Source organism: Danio rerio, chromosome 8, assembly GCF_052040795.2.
Source record: "Danio rerio strain M-AB ecotype USA chromosome 8, GRCz13ab, whole genome shotgun sequence".
In the NCBI taxonomy this organism is placed as follows: domain Eukaryota; kingdom Metazoa; phylum Chordata; class Actinopteri; order Cypriniformes; family Danionidae; genus Danio; species Danio rerio.
This window is the reverse complement of record NC_141028.1, coordinates 13,173,455-13,192,285: the sequence shown is the minus strand read 5'-3', so window position 1 is coordinate 13,192,285 and position 18,831 is coordinate 13,173,455. Positions and strand designations below refer to the sequence as shown.

General features: G+C 34.1%; 2 protein-coding genes across 6 annotated transcripts in view; both read left to right on the top strand.

Annotated features, from left to right (window-relative positions):
• The window catches only part of nr1h5 (nuclear receptor subfamily 1, group H, member 5), a 612,581-nt gene that overhangs the window by 216,444 nt on the left and 377,306 nt on the right, over positions 1–18,831 (top strand). The window lies entirely within an intron of this gene.
• pip5k1bb (phosphatidylinositol-4-phosphate 5-kinase, type I, beta b) overlaps positions 1–18,831 on the top strand; it is an 87,513-nt gene that overhangs the window by 57,605 nt on the left and 11,077 nt on the right. For all 5 annotated transcript variants that reach the window (XR_015497012.1, XM_087263173.1, NM_001004579.1 and 2 more), the window contains 5 exon segments: positions 13,697–13,890; positions 15,246–15,329; positions 15,460–15,508; positions 15,609–15,693; positions 18,558–18,713. Coding sequence is in view for 4 of the 5 variants with exons in the window: in XM_087263173.1 (XP_087119299.1) it covers positions 13,697–13,890; positions 15,246–15,329; positions 15,460–15,508; positions 15,609–15,693; positions 18,558–18,713 (568 nt within the window). In the remaining variant the exon portion in view is untranslated.

Below are 18,831 nucleotides of genomic sequence, written 5' to 3'. Positions count from 1 at the left end.
CCTTACAACAAGAAGGTCACTGGTTCGAGTCTCAGCTGGACCAGTAGGCATTTCTGTGTGGAGTGTTCATGTTCTCCCCTTGTTGGCGTGGGTTTCCTCCACAAGTCCAAAGATATGTGTTATAGTTGAATTGGGTAAGCTAAATTGTCCGTAGTGTATGTGTTTGAATGAGTGTGTACGGGTGTTTCCCAGTGATTTGTTGCAGCTGGAAGGGCATCCGCTGCATAAAGCATATGCTGGATAAGTTTGCGGTTCATTCCGCTGTGGCGGCCCGAGATTAATAAATGCACTAAGCTGAAAAGAAAATGAATGAATGAAAGTCTCACTAACCCCAAAGCTTAAATAATAGTGTACATGGAGAATGCTGCAATTGCTTGTTGTCTTGACCTTTCAACAAGATCACAAAAACAATCATTACATAAACTCTCATGAGGCAAAAACACCCATTAAACACATTAAAACACCACAGATAGACATCAACAATCACAAAGCCACTGTTTATAACTAATCTTTATGAGGATCAAATTTCCTCTTACATGAAAGGAAAGGTCAATTGGTACAATTATATTCATCCTTTTGCATATTGCCATGAATAAAACCACAAGCTGGGTGGCTTAGGGTTTAGCACTGTTGTCTTACAGAAAGAAGGTAGCTAGTTCGAGTCTCAACTGGACCAGTTGGCATTTCTGTGTTGAATTTGTCTGTTTGTTTGGGTTTCCTCCTGGTGCTCCGGTTTCTCCCACAGTCCAAAGACATGAACTATAAGTGAATTGGATAAACTAAAATAGGCCGTAGTTTATGAGTGTGTTTGTAAATGTGAATATGCTGGAATAGTTGTGGGTTCATTCTGCTGTGAGACCCCTGATAAATAAGGGACTAAGCTGAAAGTAAATGAATGAGTAAATGTACCAAAAATCCATCAGATAAACTTGTGTAGGATTTAAAAAAAAAGAGTATAACATATTCAAAAGACTGCACTGAGATTAATTTGTTTTATTTTAATATTTATTTCATGTTTTTCAGTAAGTAAAAAGCTTTCTAGACTGTAAAAATGTAAAATGCTTGGTTCCACACATTTCCTTTTTTTTGTCTTAACATGAATCAATTATGTTAACTTAATTGTTTTTACAAGTTTTAGTTGATTGAACATAAGACATTTAAGTATTTCCCAAAAAAAACTCAAGAATTGTGTGGATTCAACTCATTTAAAATAAATACTTTAAACAACCAGCAAAAGTCATTTCTTAAGTTTAAAAATGTCCTTTGGATTTTCCAAGATTTTATATATAAACCTGCATTCTCTTTTTTTTTTTACCACTGACAGTCCCTCTAATTAGCCGTAAATATGTTTAGTCTCATCCTCATGCACAAGTACCCTTAAGACTCCACTGTTTCTCAGAAAAAAAGATCATGATAGTCTTCAACTGTGCAGTCGCTTATTAACAGATTCAAAATGTGCTGAGTGGCAAACCTCTGCGCTCAGCTGGGAAACAAACCGCATAAATCCAGTCTGGCATTCCTTTCTATTTCAGAAAGATCAGGCTGTTGACATGGTTCACTAAATATTATTGTTTAACGCATGATTTTTTTTTTCTCTCATCTACAACATTATTTGAAACAGTCAGAAAGTATAAGCGTTTCTACATTCACAATCAGTAAACATTATCAAATGTCTATGAATATAAATGCGGGAAATTTGGAGGACATAAGAAAGCATCTCCATTTAAAAAAAATAAATAAATAAGCTCAGTTTGCAAGTCTCTTACAGTACCGTTTTTGAATCCATTTAGCCGATCTCTGGTTCTCTACATAAAATAGATCATAGAATCTTTCTCGCTCAAAAATGTCAAACAATTGTTTGCACCACAGGCTCATTGTGAATACCTGTATGTACCCCCATCTACATTTCTGGAGAGCACAAATTATGTAGCCAGCTGTCTGTATGGCTGTATTTTGTCTTTAAAACGGAACGCTACGAGGCGGTATGATGCCACCGATGGCCTCTGTTCTGTTTTACCTCTGTGTGGACAGATTTTCTGCTTGCGAGAGAAATTTGAGATCTGAAAAAGCATAAACAGCGGCCTCTGATGGATTTGCGAAAACAAAAACTGCAAAAAAACAAACCTCCTGGAAAGTATTTGGCGCTCTCCAGAAATGTATGCAGGGGTACGTATCAATAATGAGCCTGGGTTGCAACAAGCTGTTTTGAAAAAAGCTGGAAACCTGAAACCATTGGCTTCCATAGTATTTGTTTATCCTACTATGAAATGGTTTTCTTTAGAATAAAACTTTGGAACCACCTGAGGGGAGTAAACAGCGAGCACATTTTTATTTTTGAGGAATAAAAATAACATTTCTATCCTAATTTTACATTTTTCTATAGAGCTAAGAAAGAAGAAGATTAAAAAAAACATCTGGTTTGTTTTAGACTACATTTTCTTTCACTGCAGTGAATAAAAAAATCTTCAAAATATTCCAAAAAGCAAATAAAGATGTGCAGGTTTAACAAAAAAAGTAAGAGCAAGGAAATAATCTTTAGGTAAAATCGTCCTCTATGCACTGCTGTCCTGGGATCAAAATTGATATAAAACGCTCTCATTCGTCTTCCTTTCCCATTTGCGCACTGCGCTGTTTTTCAAGGTCGACCTCTGATGTGTACTTTGTAAAGTTCCTCAAAATCAAGCTGCAAGTAAACAGTCTACTAACCGAATTACCCAAATGATTGTGGCATGACGCTGAAGTGTCCCAACACTGTGTTAGGTAACTGTCCTGTGCTTCTCTGGCACTCCACCAGTTTCTTACTGTTGATTTGTTTACCAATAAACATTTTGCCACTGCGATGGCATTCCAGACATGACCTGATGTTAAAAACCGCTTGGAAATGGAAACAAAATGTTCCCTTCATGACAGGCTGAGAGTTTGTCTTTTTTGGCACCTCAAGTATGCCCTGACCGGTCAGTCTCTGTGAGCGCTCGACTAAAAAGATCAGCCGTAATGCGAGTCACAAGAGGGCCGAGGGAAAACCGAGAACCCGTGTTTCACACAATAATGACCATACTTGGGGACAATCGGGCCTGATGTAGCCTGGCATCTGACTTTAGCCTTTTAAGGATTGAAACAGCTTTTCAGAAGGTCTTTATGTATTCAAATTGATTCGTTTACTATGAATTATGTGCTTTTTTAGCGTAAGAGACAAAATATTGACGTTGTCAGATGCAAAATATTCAAACCTGCTCTGTAAAAAAGGCTGGGTTCACAATTCATTCATGCTGTCCCAACACAAATCCATTAAGTTAACATGATTATAAGTAGATTGAACATAGAACTATTTAGTTTCTTCAAAAAAATATTTTCAGCTTATTTTAAATAAGTCATTTGAACAAGCAGCAAAAATTATTTTTTGGAGTGTGTTGCTGTTCAAGAATTGAGAAAAATCCTGTATTATTTATTTATTTATTTATCATTTTTAAACAGGAAAAGATGAAAAATAATGGGGCCTGACTCATCATGAATGCTGTTTTTCAGCAGGTTCCTGCTGTGCAGAACATAAAAACATATAGACACCCTTAACATCTCATTCATCAACACATGAGAACAGTACAATCACCAAACATACAACATGAAGAGAGACAGGCTACTATCTCAATGGTTACAGCAACAGTTGACCATCAGTTGACGAGCATGAGTTTATTTTAAAGTCTCAGTGTTGCTATTGTTTATTAGATGTTGAGGGATCTCATTCCAGGCTTTTGTTAATACATAAAAGCAGGGCCAGAGTGGGACACCTTTTCAGCTCTGGAGTTTTAAGCCTCAGACCGGCCCACCTCAGTTCACGACTGACTATATTAAAATAAGTAAATAAATAAATATTTCCAAATCAGTTTCTAATGACACTATCACGTCTTTTTTTTTATTTTTGAGAAAACAGCTGCTTTAGAACTTCAAATGTTCAACAATCCTAACAGTATTATATGTCTTATCAATAAAAATGAAAACACTATAATACTCTAACGAGGATAGAACCCGGGTCCGCAGCGTCTTAACCTAATGTGCTATCCGCTCGACCACAACAACTGTTTAAGGTTGATGACACAACTGAGTTTTATCATCATTAAAATAGATCAAAAGAGAAGAGTTGCGGTATAATAGTGAATAAAAAGGCTGTGGTCAAGTAAATAAATAAATTTAAAAAGTGTGATTGCTGAGAGCAACAAATTCTGGAGCTAGGGACACCGGCCCTCGCGGCCAAAAAACGGACCGGCCCACCGGGAATTCTCCCGGTCCTCCCGATTAGCCAATCCGGGCCTGCATAAAAGAAAGATCTCTGTCCATAACAGTTTTTAAAAGCCGGAAACAGCAAACGTCTATTTGTTATACATCTGGTAGAAATACGCAAAAAAAATTAGATTTTTTTTTGTCCTAAGGACTTATTATACAGTGTCTGTTGCCATCTAGTGGCAGATTGTCAACCACCGCCTTTGCTCTGCTCAGTATGACAGGCTGGGTTCTGAATCTCCAAATTATAAATATCTAAAATTGTCACAATCCTTATAAATAAACTGCACAGTAGCAATCAAAACAACTACATTCTTGCCAAAAAATGCCTTAAAAGTACATTATGTTTTCCAGCAGCTGCAATATTTGTCTAACTGTAGTCCTCTGCTTGCCACTCATGTGGGCGGAGTAACAAGGGTGAAGAGGCTGTATGAGTGCTGATATTACTTTAATATCTCATGGTTATCAGCCAATCGGTTTCGAGAACCAGACAACTGTTGTATAAATATATAACCATGGTTGAATGGATGGATGGATGGATGGATGGATAGATAGATAGATAGATAGATAGATAGATAGATAGATAGATAGATAGATAGATAGATAGATAGATAGATAGATAGATAGATAGATAGATAGATAGATAGATAGATAGATAGATAGATAGATAGATAGATAGATAGATAGATAGATAGTCTACATTGTAAAAGCACTTTAGAATTAAAGACAAATTGAATTGAATGTAATCAATCAAATCAAATATAATATAATCTAAAAAAATAATAATAATACGCCATTGACCCATGCACGGTACCTCTCCTGAAATGTTCTTGACGCTGGGATGCACAAACTGCAGTTGAAACACATTTCCTGGAGCGCTGTGAGATTTTATTGTTGGCTTTTCCTTCTGGCGACGTCCTGTGCAGAAAGCGAAGTGAACAGTAAGCAGAAAGATTCTCCTGAGTAAGCAGCACTGCAGAGCACAATACTGCCAAATCATTACCAATCAAGAACAAGCCTTTAAATGTTTTCTGTTCGAACAGACAACACTGCCTTTATGGGCTTTCAATAATACATACAGCACATCTCACAGGCGTTAAAAAGTAAGCATTCATTTTAATGGCCTGAAGCTGTAGGAGGTGAACGCCTCTATTATACCATATCTGACAGCTGAGAAATAATGACGCTGTTTTGTTTTGTTTTCTGAGAGATTGGATATGGTGAGCCAGAACATCTCTATTTTGGCTTTCAGATGCATTTATTGTGTCTGTAATAGGCTTTATTAATTTATATGTGTATTTAAATTTATTAAAATTTATACTAATTTCCAGTTGTGTAAGTGAAGTTTATGTATATGAAAAGGTTAGATGCAAAAACCTCTAAATGCCATCTGAAATTTTCTTTTAAAATAAGCATTTTTATCAGGCTCCTATGTGTAGGTTTAGTAATTTCACTTTTATGACAAAAAGAAGTTCTTTTCTTGCTCTTTAAAGTGAACAAAATTAACATAACCAAAAGAGGCTGAGAAAAATGTAACTTTTTGTTTGAAATTTCAGATGGCACTTGGAGGCTTTTGCATCTGAACTCTTCACATACTAATTTCAAGAGGATCACACACTTATAATTGACCACAGCTGGTCCCACATTAGCTAACAAATGATTCACCAATCAGGTGATTCTGAACTCATCAGAAATAATTCTTACCTTAGTTATCTTCATCTTGAAGAATCCCCCCTTCCACCCCTCCTCCTCCTACCTTTTTCCTTGATAGGGCGGCCCGGCGGTCCAGTGGTTTCTGCACAGGTTCAAGTCCTTATCAGGCCAACGTTTCTGTGCAGAGTTTACATGTTTTAGTCAATGTGTAGTTTACAAAAATATTAGTTGTGAAAAATATTTAAGAATAATAAATAATTATGACATTATAAATGAATAAAATATTAACTACAGTAAAACCCAGCAGTCAACTTTATCAAATGAAATGAGTGAAGTTAACTCAAAATTGACTGAAAGTTTATTCTACTCATTTGAAAAGAGTTTAGAGGTAAGGAATTAAATACCTCATTACTTCAACTTTAAATGGAGTAAGTTTACAGTACTCATATAGATTAGTTTTTTTTAACTCAAATGGTTTGTAGCAATCGGTTTTCTCAAACGGTTTGAGTTGACTTTACTTTTTGGGTTTTACAGTACTCAGTTTGAGTTCTCTTCAATTATTGGGTTTTACTGTGTTCAAATTGCTTTGTTTACTCAAATGGATTAAGGTCACAGTACTCATTAGGATTAGTTTTTGAACTTAAATGGCTTGTTGCAATTGATTTCCCTTAAGTGGTTTGAGTTACCTTAACTTTTTGGGTTTTACAGTGTAATAATAATAAGAGGAATATTAAGTTTTTTTTAAATAAGTTATAATTAGTTAAAAACACAATATTCCTCTTATTATTAATAATAAATGTAATAATAATTTAATTATTTCTCCATTATTCAATAGTTCTAAATAATGTGATATGTTCATTTTTAATTAATGAATAATGATGATATTAAAAAAATAATATAATGTTTATTAATAATAATTTGGGGAAAATTGTGTTTTTTAATATTTTTTATAATCATACAATAACTGAATAATATTGTATAATCTTATATGCTATTAAATTATAGAAATGTAACTTTATTATTATGAAAGTATAATTATATTATTATAGATGTATTACTATTATTATTATTATTATGTATATACGTTTTAAAAAGTTTTTTTAAATGATTATAAAATAGTTATTAGTTATAATATTATGAATTAAATTATTTAGTAATTGTAATAACACAATCTAACTATTTAGATTCATTATTTGTAAATTTTCCATAGTGTGCGAGTGTGAATAAGTGTGTATGGATGTTTTCCAGTGAAGGGTTTCAGCTAGGGCATCCATTGCGTAAAACATATGCTGGATAAGTTGGTGGTTCATTCCACTGTGGCGACCCCAGATTAATAAAGTGACTATGCCGAAAAGAAAATGAATGAATCAATGAATGAATAGATAAAGATTTATTATTTTTATTGTTAGTATAATGTATGTCATAGTTTTACAATGAAGAGTGTTATTATTCATTCGTACAACTTATGAAATTGTGAATTATAGTAATGGGAATAAATGTCATATTAAGATTAACTATAAAAAATATTGATTATTATTATTATTATTAACATTATTATTAATAATAGTAATTAATAATGAATGTTATTTATAAAATTGTGAATTAAAACAATGGGAATAATTGTTATAGTTACGTTGACTTTTCTTCAATAAGTTTAGACTTAGGTACTTAGGTTAGTCTACAGGCCATTAAATAAAATACAAACACATTGATGTTTTTCAGGTGACTTTCTGGACACACACGTGACAAAAACTGTTTCTGTTTGGTTCACAGAAGGTCACTTATACCTCATGTTTACATATAATGAACACAAGTGACATTTTTTCCACTAAACTCTTTACCTAATGGTAATGAATGCCCAGTGACTGTAATGAGAGTTTTGGCTGAGAAATAACAGCACATCATTGTGGAGTCCAGGAGCTATCGTTTAAAACAGAACAAGCCTTATAACATAGAGAATATACCTTACATAACGCAAAACAGGAAGATCTTTCACAAAACAACCAACCGTTCACATGCGTTCTCATTTAGCCCTTATTTGTATATTGAGTCTGAAATCAAAAGCGTTTGATATGCTATGAAAACATGCTGTAACATTCAGAGCTCAAAACTTCCTCCTTGATTGGAGAAGCCCAAAATAACTTGTTTTGTATTTGAGGACGTGGTTATCCGCAGTTAAACATCAACACCCTGTTTTCAGTCTAAACTCGCATATTAGACATCAGCAAAGTGATCTTAAAGCATTATGCAATCCTTTAAGATCAATGCAATAGAGGTCAATGGGAACCAAATCTTTTTGCCAGCATCCAGCAAGTTTAGACTGTAGGCATGGTGCGTAATATTTACGTGAGATAGCAAATGATATGTGGGACCGATCAGTAATGACGCAGATAAAAAGACGAGCTTAAGCAATCTTTAAGGTCTTTGCACATTGAATTCTGACATTTTTGTTTGCGGAAAAATTCGAACAAACCTTGCACGCCAAGTCCGATGCATAACCTCAGTAAAGTTACTTAATAATCTTTCACAAACTGTTTTATTGTGAAATATGTACCTACCATCCTGGTTTCCAAGCTGTTCCGTAATCACCTGCTACCATCGTTTTGTCTTTGTATGTGTGTCTTCATGTTTCATACTTTGCTTATCATCAACGGCTTTGTGTTGAAAGGCCAAGTGAATTATTTTTTCCAATGCCATTTTGGATTTTGCCTTTTGCTTATACGGCAGCCCTGACTGGTCAAAACACCCTTCAAAATGCCTTTTTTTCAAAAAAACTAAATAATCAAACACGATTCAATTTTTTTTATGACGGACGGACCCAGCAGGCACACAACATCTTAAGACATTAATATGTTAGATTTATTTCATGATGTCAGGTGATCGGAATACAATATTTAGCCAACGTCTAAGAACAAAGTGATTTAGATGTCCAAAAACACATTACATTGATATTTGGTTAATTTTAGGTTGTGTTGGAAAGTTACCAAAATCCAACATCTGATAGATGTCATGGTGGTATCGTCCACACAGCATCAAGGTGTAACATGATTAGACGTTTATATTTGGTTGATTTTAGGTTGATTTTACGTTGGACGTTGGACATTGATGTCGGCCCGACATTGGGTTCTGACGTTAACCCGATTTTCATTTACAAACAAAATCTAACATCCCCACAATGTTGGGGTACAACGTCAATAGGAAGTCATGTTAACATCCTGTGCCTGCAGGGGAAGTTTCAGAGTGTCAATATGATTGACTCAACGTGAGGTTGAATACATTTTTATTTGCAAAAATTACAGACAAAAATTTAATTACTATTAGAGAGAAAAAATTAACAATAAGGAGAAAAACCAACATAGGCTCCTTCTGAGAATGTAGAGCTAAATAAATTTCTGGAGATCACGCATTATGTAGCTAGAAGTACGTATGGCTGCATTTCATCTTTTAAACGCCATCTACGTCGATGGACTTGAGATGCAGAGAGGAGTTGACCATGATGACAGGGTTCAAGTCTTACTAAGACCAGTTCCAGAAAGCGTGTATAACAGAAACAGAAGCTAAAAAAATAAAATAAACAGGATAGTGTGGTAAAACCTGAAAACATGGTAAAAATCAGCTTTTCTTTTTCTGGATTGCTTTTGAAAACACTATTGGTTGGGTTTAGGAAAGGAGGAGGGTGGGTCAGTCGATCAGTCAGTCTTTCAGTCAGTCAACAGCGGCCTCTGGTGGATTTACATGAGAACAGCAGGCACAAATTGAACTCAAAAGAGAAATTTGGGATCTCAAAAAGCATACACAGCGGCCTCTGTTAAATTTGCGAAAACAAAAATGGGGGGGGGAAATAAAACATTTTCTTGGGACATATTTCACGCTCTCCAGAATTTAAAGTAGCAGTACGTTTTCAATATGAGCCTGGGTTGAGAAAAACTCTTTACAATAACATTTACAAATGAAAAAGTAATGAGTGTTAGCCAAATCAAAGAAATTAACAAAACAATCCTTAAATATAAATCGTAAATGACAACATAAAGTATAAAAAAAAATGGGATCTTCAGTGTGTGCAACACCTGATCTAAACCAATTAAACTAAAAAAAAATAAAAAATACAGAGGAGGCAAAACACTGAGCATCTAAACTAACAAAAACAAACTAAGCTAATACAAAAAAAAAAAACTAAACACAATATCATTGCTCAGATCAGTTTCACTCAACCACAAAATGCATCTTACTTAGATTCTGCAGTTCAAAGTATCAAGTTTGAAGAATCTAAAGTAATAAGAAAAACTAACAAAAAACAAGATAAAATAATAAGATATTTTGAAGAATGTTGGTCACCGATAACCATTGACTTCCATAGTAGGAAACAAGTAAGATGGAAGTCAGTGGTTACATTCACAAACAAAAAGTTACGAGTGTTAGGCAAATCAACGAAATTAACAAAAGACTCCTTAAATATAACTCCTAGACTAGACGACAAAATAAAGAATCGAAAAATGAGATCTTCAGTGTGTGCGACACTCAATCTAAACTAATTAAACTTTGTTAAGAAAACAAAAATACAGAGGAGACAAATCACTTAAGATCTAATCTAACAAAAACAAACTAAGCTAATACAAAGAAAACAAAACAAAAGTAAATACAGAATCTAATAAAAATGAATCAGAATCATCAAAAGTCAAAGCCTCAAGTTCAAAGAATCTGAAAAAGAAAAACAAACAAAAGAAACAAGATAAAATAATAAGATATTTTAAACAATGTTGGTAACTGGTATTGGCTTCCATAGTAGGGACAAAATAAGATGGAAGTCAATGGTTTCAATCACAAACAAAAATGTTACGAGTGTTAGGCAAATCAACAAAATTAACAAAATAATCCTTAAATATAACTCCTAAACTAGACGACAAAATAAAGAATCGAAAAATAAGATCTTCAGTGTGTGCGACACTCAATCTAAACTAATTCAACTTTGTTAAGAAAACAAAAATACAGAGGAGACAAATCACTTAAGCTAACAAAAAAAACTAAGCTAATACAATGAAAAGTATCAAGATCAACGAATGTAAAGTAATACAAAAAGCAAACAAAAAGCAAGCTAAAACATTAAGATAGTTTGAAGAATGTTAATAACTAGTAACTATTGACTTCACATTTGTTTTTCCTACTATGGAAGTCAATAGTTCCAACATTCTTCAAAATATCTTATTTCACGTTCAACAGAAACAAGAAATGTATTTAGGTTTGAAAACAAGTAAATTGTCATGAAGCAGACGCTGGACAATAGAGTTGAGGATCCATGTGCAGTACTTATTAAACAGAGATTGTTCAGGCAGGCAAAGATCGATCACAGGAGCAAACAGGTACATAAAGAGCAATCCAAAAGAGTAGTCGGTACACAGGCAAAGAAATCGCTCTAGGCAGGTAACAACAAGAAACAAGAAACAAAGCAAGGGTCAGGAAACACGGCATAGGATATGCAGCAGTGTGTGTGTCAGTCCAGATTGTTTACAGCTTAGTGGGTGTTGACTGGCGCAAAGACTCATGGCAGATGTAGTCCATGTAAATAACCGATAACATACAAATAAGCTGGAGTGCTCTCTCAACAGTTTAATGAGCAGTCCAGCTGATTATCATACCATACTGATAATCATAACATCAATATACTTTCTTTGGTGAACAGAAAATACTTGAGGACGAGTAAATGTATTTTTGTTGAACCGTCCTTTTAAGAAAATGAAAAATGCCTAGGTATGCATCATCGTGCCTTTCGCAATGCGAACATCTAGTCAGTCGAGTTCCAAAAAAATCATTCTGACTTTTCCCACCAATCTTGTTTTTGTCCAAGCCTACTTAGGAGTTTAAAATGAGGTGGGTTTTTTTCAAATTACGTCCCGGAGCAAATTGCTAAACTGTTTCCCCACCCAAAAAATAAAGTATAAATTCCTTCCCTCAGAACTAAACCTTTGTCCCATTGACTCAATGCCAGAAAAGCGGTTTTGCCTTTTGTTAGGTTTACTATGACCTACATGACGGCCCATTGGAGGCTTCTAGAAGTTTCTGACAGGATGCAAAACAAGGATGTGGTGTGCCCCTATTCAAATAATTTCTATTTGAATATAAAGGATATACGAAGGGGACAGAAGCGTCACACCAAAGTCAAATGATGCAGATCCATTATTGGCTCATGGATGTACATTTAAAATGCTTGTTTGAGTTGGTTGAGTTGAGACAGATGTAAACAGTGACTACGTTGACATGGACATCAGTGATCAAATTAGTTGCCTTAATCTGAATAAGACAATAATATGACTAAGGGGTTTACATGAATTGCTTTTTAAATGTTTCAGTTTTACATAACACAAGTAATAGCTTCAGTTATAGCACAAGATTCGATTAACGTCATTGCGCCACCGCGCTATCCACACTTTCTCTGGAGTTTCATGTAATTTCACATTAATTTTTAATTTGTCGACTTCAACTGCAGTTGGGCACTTTCACTTTTAATCAGGAACATTTCATGCATGCCCCTCATGACAATCGAGATAATGGATGTGAGTATGAACTGCTGGAAGAGTGTTGTTTTAATGGAATTTGATACAGCATGCCGTATAGGAAAAACAAACCTCTGCATTTCACGTGTCTGTGGTCCTTTACTGACTCAGTGGGTGCAGAGAATAGTGTCAAACAGCTGTGTGTGTACAAACTATCCTGTCACAAAATTTGGCAAAAATCCTACATGATTGGAATTGTTCGATTGCGGTGTTCACATGTCTTTACTGCACTTCAATAATGCGACTAAAATCGTCATACTCCACATGTCTTAATTCCCTTTCTGTTTAGTTCGATTATGACTTTCGTCAAATTAAATTAATCAAAAATCACTGTTCACATGGTAGACTCTTAATCAGAGTATTGTCTTAATCATATTAAAAATGGATTATTGGTGTCCATGTAAATGTACTCAGTGTAGCATTGAATAATATTCATATATTTAAACTGACAGCCTTAGAGAAGAAACTGAGGGGTAAATAAAAAGTAATTTTACTTTAAGAATGTCAAATATTTGTTGTTTGTGTATTACGAGGTTTCTAAAAGGTTCTGTTTGAATATGTTTGATCATGCATGAAATGTTATTGATTGAAAGTGAAAGTGCCAAACTGCAGTTTAAGTCGACAATTTAATAATATAATATAATATAATATAATATAATATAATATAATATAATATAATATAATATAATATAATATAATATAATATAATATAATACAATATAATATAATATAATATAATATAATACAATATAATATAATATAATATAAAATAACATAATATAATATAATATAATATGAGTATAATTTAATTTAAAATAATATAATTTAATATAATATAATATAATTTAAAATAATATAATATAATATAATATAATATAATATAATATAATATAATATAATATAATATAATATAATATAATATAATATAATATAATATAATATAATTCCCAGAGATGGGTTGTGGCTGGAAGGGCATCCACTGCATAAAAACTGGCTGGATAAGTTGGCGGTTCATTCCGCTGTGCCGACCCCAGATTAATAAATGGACTAAGCCCACAAGAAAATGAATAATATAATATAATATAATATAATATAATATAATATAATATAATATAATATAATATAATATAATATAATATAATATAATATAATATAATATAATTTTTTTTGCATGTTACCATGGCACCATTTTTTACTAGGTGTGCTAAAATGTGCTGTAGGTGCTGGAGAGTTTTAAGATCATGGACTACAGTCTCCTGCTGGGGGTTCATGTTCTGGATCAGAGTCACAGAGATGGAGACGGCAGTGCTGTGGACGGGAAGAGAACTGTGGGACAGAAGGTGCTTTACTCCACCGCCATGGAGTCCATTCAGGGAGACGGAAAAGCAGCAGAGGCTTTGACCACAGACGACACGTAAGTTCAGGCTCTTTATGTCTGCATATATATATATGTGTGTGTGTGTGTGTGTGTGTGTGTGTGTGTGTGTGTGTGTGTGTGTGTGTGTGTGTGTGTGTTTGTGTGTGTGTGTGTGTGTGTGTGTGTGTTTGTGTGTGTGTGTGTGTGTGTGTGTGTGTGTGTGTGTGTGTGTGTGTGTGTGTGTGTGTGTGTGTGTGTGTGTGTGAATTGAAATGTAGGTTTAAAGAATTGTAAACTTTGTTGACTTTTGTGAAATAATACTTAGAAAATTAATCATTACATACTCTATAAACCAGGGGTGCCCAAACTTTTTCTTTTAAAGGGCCAAAAACCAAACTTGATTGAGGCTAGTGGGCCGAAGATAAATATAGTTGACATGAGTAATTTCCTTATTTGTTTAATAATGTTTATAAATGACTAGAAAACACTGCTTTATATTTACTAATTCAGCAAAATAATTCTACTATAGTAAAAACAAAACAATGTAATTTATAACAGAATTACACCAGTTTTTTGCCTTGATTTGATCGCCAATGTCTTCTGCATAATCCTCTATCCGTCAAGTATTTACATTTTTAAAAATCTGATTCATTTACAACATTTAATTAAAACATTTAATTTAAATTAAAAGTTTATTGTAGCTCAGCAATAAAACAAGGAAAAAAGGTAGTCAAATTAAAAATGATCATCTCTGTGTTTAAAGCATTTGCCCACACACATACACTATGTATAATGATTGAAATAACAAATAACAAATGAAATTTGTATTTTTGTATATAAATTAATTAAAAAATATATTAAAACTAAATTGATTTAAATTTAAATATTTTTAATAATCAAAATAAATTTAATAAATTATTGTATGATATCAAATATATAAAATAAATATAAATTATATTTAAAAAATAAATAATAAAAAATAATAATATATATAATTAGTATTAATTTAATAGTATATTAGTATATTATATATAATTTTTATACATATATATATATATATATATATATATATATATATATATATATATATATATATATATATATATATATATATATATATATATATGTGTGTTAGTATTTTATGTGTTTTATGTGTTTAGCCTTCCTTTCTTTTTTTTTTTTCTTTTTTTTTTTCTCAAATTATGTTTAACAGAGCAGGGAGATTTTCACAGTATGTCTGATAATATTTTTTTATTCTGGATAATAGGCATAATAGGTGCATTGTATCAAAAGATTAATTTACATGTAATTACATAGTAATTAAGGCCACTTAATATGAAGTGCGACCTTTTCTTCTTCTTCATTTGTAGTGAAATCTTAATGTCCTGATCTTTTTTTTTTTTTTTACACAGAATGGGAGGCATTCCTGCAAAAACACACAGGGATGAGAAAGTACTTATTTTCCTAGGCATTATCGACATCTTGCAGTCTTATAGGTAAGTCTGTTCTCGGTTTACAGCAAACCCAAGAGCTCAAAAAGTCAAATTACACACCATCAAATGACTGATTCCAGCTTCTTTGAACAAACTCCATTATCCCTCATCTCGCTCCTGTTTTTGCACCCAGATTCATCAAGAAGCTGGAGCACTCCTGGAAGGCGCTGGTCTATGATGGCGTAAGTCTATATGTCTTCTCTTATGAATAGACTATTCATAGCGCATGAGGGAATTAAAGACTCTTCCTGGTTTGATTGTGTTGTATTCTGTTTCTCCTAGGATACTGTGTCTGTGCACAGGCCGAGTTTCTATGCAAACAGATTTCTCAAGTTCATGAGCAGCCGAGTGTTCAGAAAGAATCAGCGTAAGTCTACAATATGAAGATGCATTTTTGAATGCAGATGCAACATTACATGCGGTGCAAGTTGCAAAGGCAAAATGTGTGTTTTTGTTCTGAAAACTTGGTAACAATTTGCATTAGGTAATCCTTGTGTATTGTTCAAATTGACTACCCTTTCATTAGGTTCGTGGCTGTTTTTGCATTGGCTTCCATTATAATGACATTTTTTGATTGCAAAGCTTTGATACCAAATAATCATGCACTCCTTATTGTTGATGGTTTTACCAGTAAAGTTTGTAGGGCTCTAATTTAATGATCTAAGCGCAAAGTCTAAAGCGCATGACACAAAAGCATTAAGAGCATGTCCGTATCCTCTTTTGCTATTTTAAGCATGGACAAATATGGTCTGAGCCCTGGCATATGGTCTAACAGGGTTGTGCTTATTCTATGAGTTATGGGTGTGTTTTGAGCATAACTTGCATTAAACCAGTCATAGTTTCATCTCCCATTCCCTTTAACGCCCGATTCACATGGGGCTTCAGTGCTAATGCTTGACAGAAGGTGACTAACGCGATCATCACAGCAGTGTCAGCCAATGAAATTAGTCAGCAATCGGCTACTATCTTAGCTGGTGTATTTGCATACAGTTTTCTTATTGGCTGACGCTTTCGTTGGTGCTTGAAAAGTTGGCAACGCCATTGAAGCAGCGCCGACTGATCCACAATTCAGTTCGGCAACGGCAAACTGAATAGGAAGCGTTGACGCTGACGCCCTGTGTGAATAGGCTGTGAGAGTCAGTAGCATTGCACCATGGCGCATTTGCTATTTACATGGCAGAATTTGTAAGTCTCACTAGCGTGAAAATAGTTTAAACGACCATCTACAGCATGAGGATAAGGAACAAGCCTCCTCCATTCGGCCTTTTTACTTTCTCTTTACTTTACTTTTACTCTTTACTCCTTTACTTTAGTGGATAAAAAAACTGTGGAAACTCACTTCACTGAAGACACCCATTAGCATACATATTTAATCTCATAATTCGTTTGTTAAGCACAAAGATGTGTTTCATACTATTTCTAAATTCAGTTCTAATTTCCATCAAACAAATAAATAATAATAACAAAGTGTGGTAAAAAAATAACTTTTATTTGAAGAAAGTTATAGAAAATATATATATATAAATTTATTATTTTTGTTGTGTAAAGATCTAAGTGTATTGCTGTACATGATTTTGTACATGTACATGTACATTGTACATGTTTTGGGCCCGCATAGGTGCTAATACGCTCATTAAATTACAAAAACTCTGCACTGGACTTTAGAACAGCTTTTAGTTGGTCAATAGCGCAGTCTATTTCAGTTGCCTCAAAATAGCAACGCACCAATATGGGCCTTAACACCTTTTTTTCATGTCCATGAATCCACAAAGTGGCGCAAATGGATTTGCTATTTAAACAACGGGGCACGAAACATGAAAATGCCAGTTGGACTGGTCTGAAAATAGCAACAAACCATGTCCGACGTGCCTGGCTCTGTGTTGCATCGGGTGTATGATAGGGCCCTTAGTGTTTCAAAAAAACTTTTGTTAAAAATAAAATGTAAAAATATAGTCAGAGTCCAAAAAAAGTCAAAGTCAGCTTTATTATAAATTTAGCAAAATTCAAAATTATGTTACTCTCAAACCCTAGGTGCCTAACATATAATAATTATACAAGAAGTACAGTTTTAAAAAAAAAAAATGTAAATAGGTAAAGTAAAGCTCCATCTTTGTTCAGTGTAACAGATATATTTATGTAAAAATGAAACAACATGCTTATTCTAAATGTTGAATGTTAATGGATGCAAGTTGAATGTTAAATGGATGCATTCCATTTTCAGTAAAACAACCAACCCAAAAACTAGCTATACTGAAAAGTACTGTGTGCAATTGACCAAGGTCAATCAGGTCAATCTGTGCTTTTGAAAACACTATTGGTTATTGGTTTAGGAAAGGCAGAGGGTGGGTCAATCGATTGGTCAGTCAGTCAATCAGTCAGTCGACATCGGCCTCTGGCGGATTTACGTGGAACAGCAGGTGCGAATGGCACTGGCAAGAGAAATATGAGATCTGAAAAAGCATAAAAAGCGGCCTCTGGTGGTTTTGCAGAAACAAAAACTGCAAAAAAAACTTACCTCCTGGGACATATTTGGTCCTCTCCAGAAATGTATATAGCAGTGCATTTTCAGAACGAGCCTGGGTTGCCAATATCAATATCAATAAAGGAAATGGCCAAAAGGTTTTAGTTAATATCGGTATTGGTATTGACCAAAAAAAATAATAATATTGGTGCATCCCTGATATAAACGACAGTCACTTCTGAAATCAAATAAAATTGTCTTTTTATATTTGCTAAAAAAAATTACACCTCAGTATGTATGCTCGAAACCCCCTAGTCATTTTTGATAGTCAGCAGCATACCTAATTTTAGGTCTAATTTTATGAATGGTATCAAACTAAAATGCAAAGAAAACAGCCGATCCAACCGATCCCTTTAATACTTAGAAAAAGTGTGATAGTTGCACAAATGCACATTTCACTTTGATTTCATTAGTGAGAATATTTTGAAACAGCAGTGCGAATGACAGCAGAACTTCTTCTTCCTCTTTCTGAGACGTTCTTCGGCTTCTCTAGCAGTCTAAAACCTGTAATTCAGGTCTTATAAGCCACATTAAGACAGCACAATGGAGATTTATTTTTATCCGGTCTAATAAAGTTAGACAGCAGACTGAGATTTCATTTCACGGTCTAATTGTCTGCTGCCAGGTAATGGTTACGGTAGAGTTACATCATCATATTTTCAGTTCACTTAGGACAGTGGCCGTAATTAGTCTCCATCTCTCACCTCCAGCAAATCGCTTCTCCCCGAGCAAGAAGGCGAGAAACTCCATATCGGCCCTGAAATGCTCTTCCCAAGAGGTGCTGTCCTCACAGAAAGAGGAGAAGACCGAGGAGAAGACCGACAGACTTGGAGGAGCACGCAGTCTGGCCAGTCTGGATGGACAAGGTATCCACAGTTTCACTTTGTGTATTTATCCAGCATTTTTCAGCCTAAAAAAATCATACAGATGCTGCAGTGAATTCAACATGTGCTTTTGGGTTTTACCAGTTTAAAGATCAAGCAC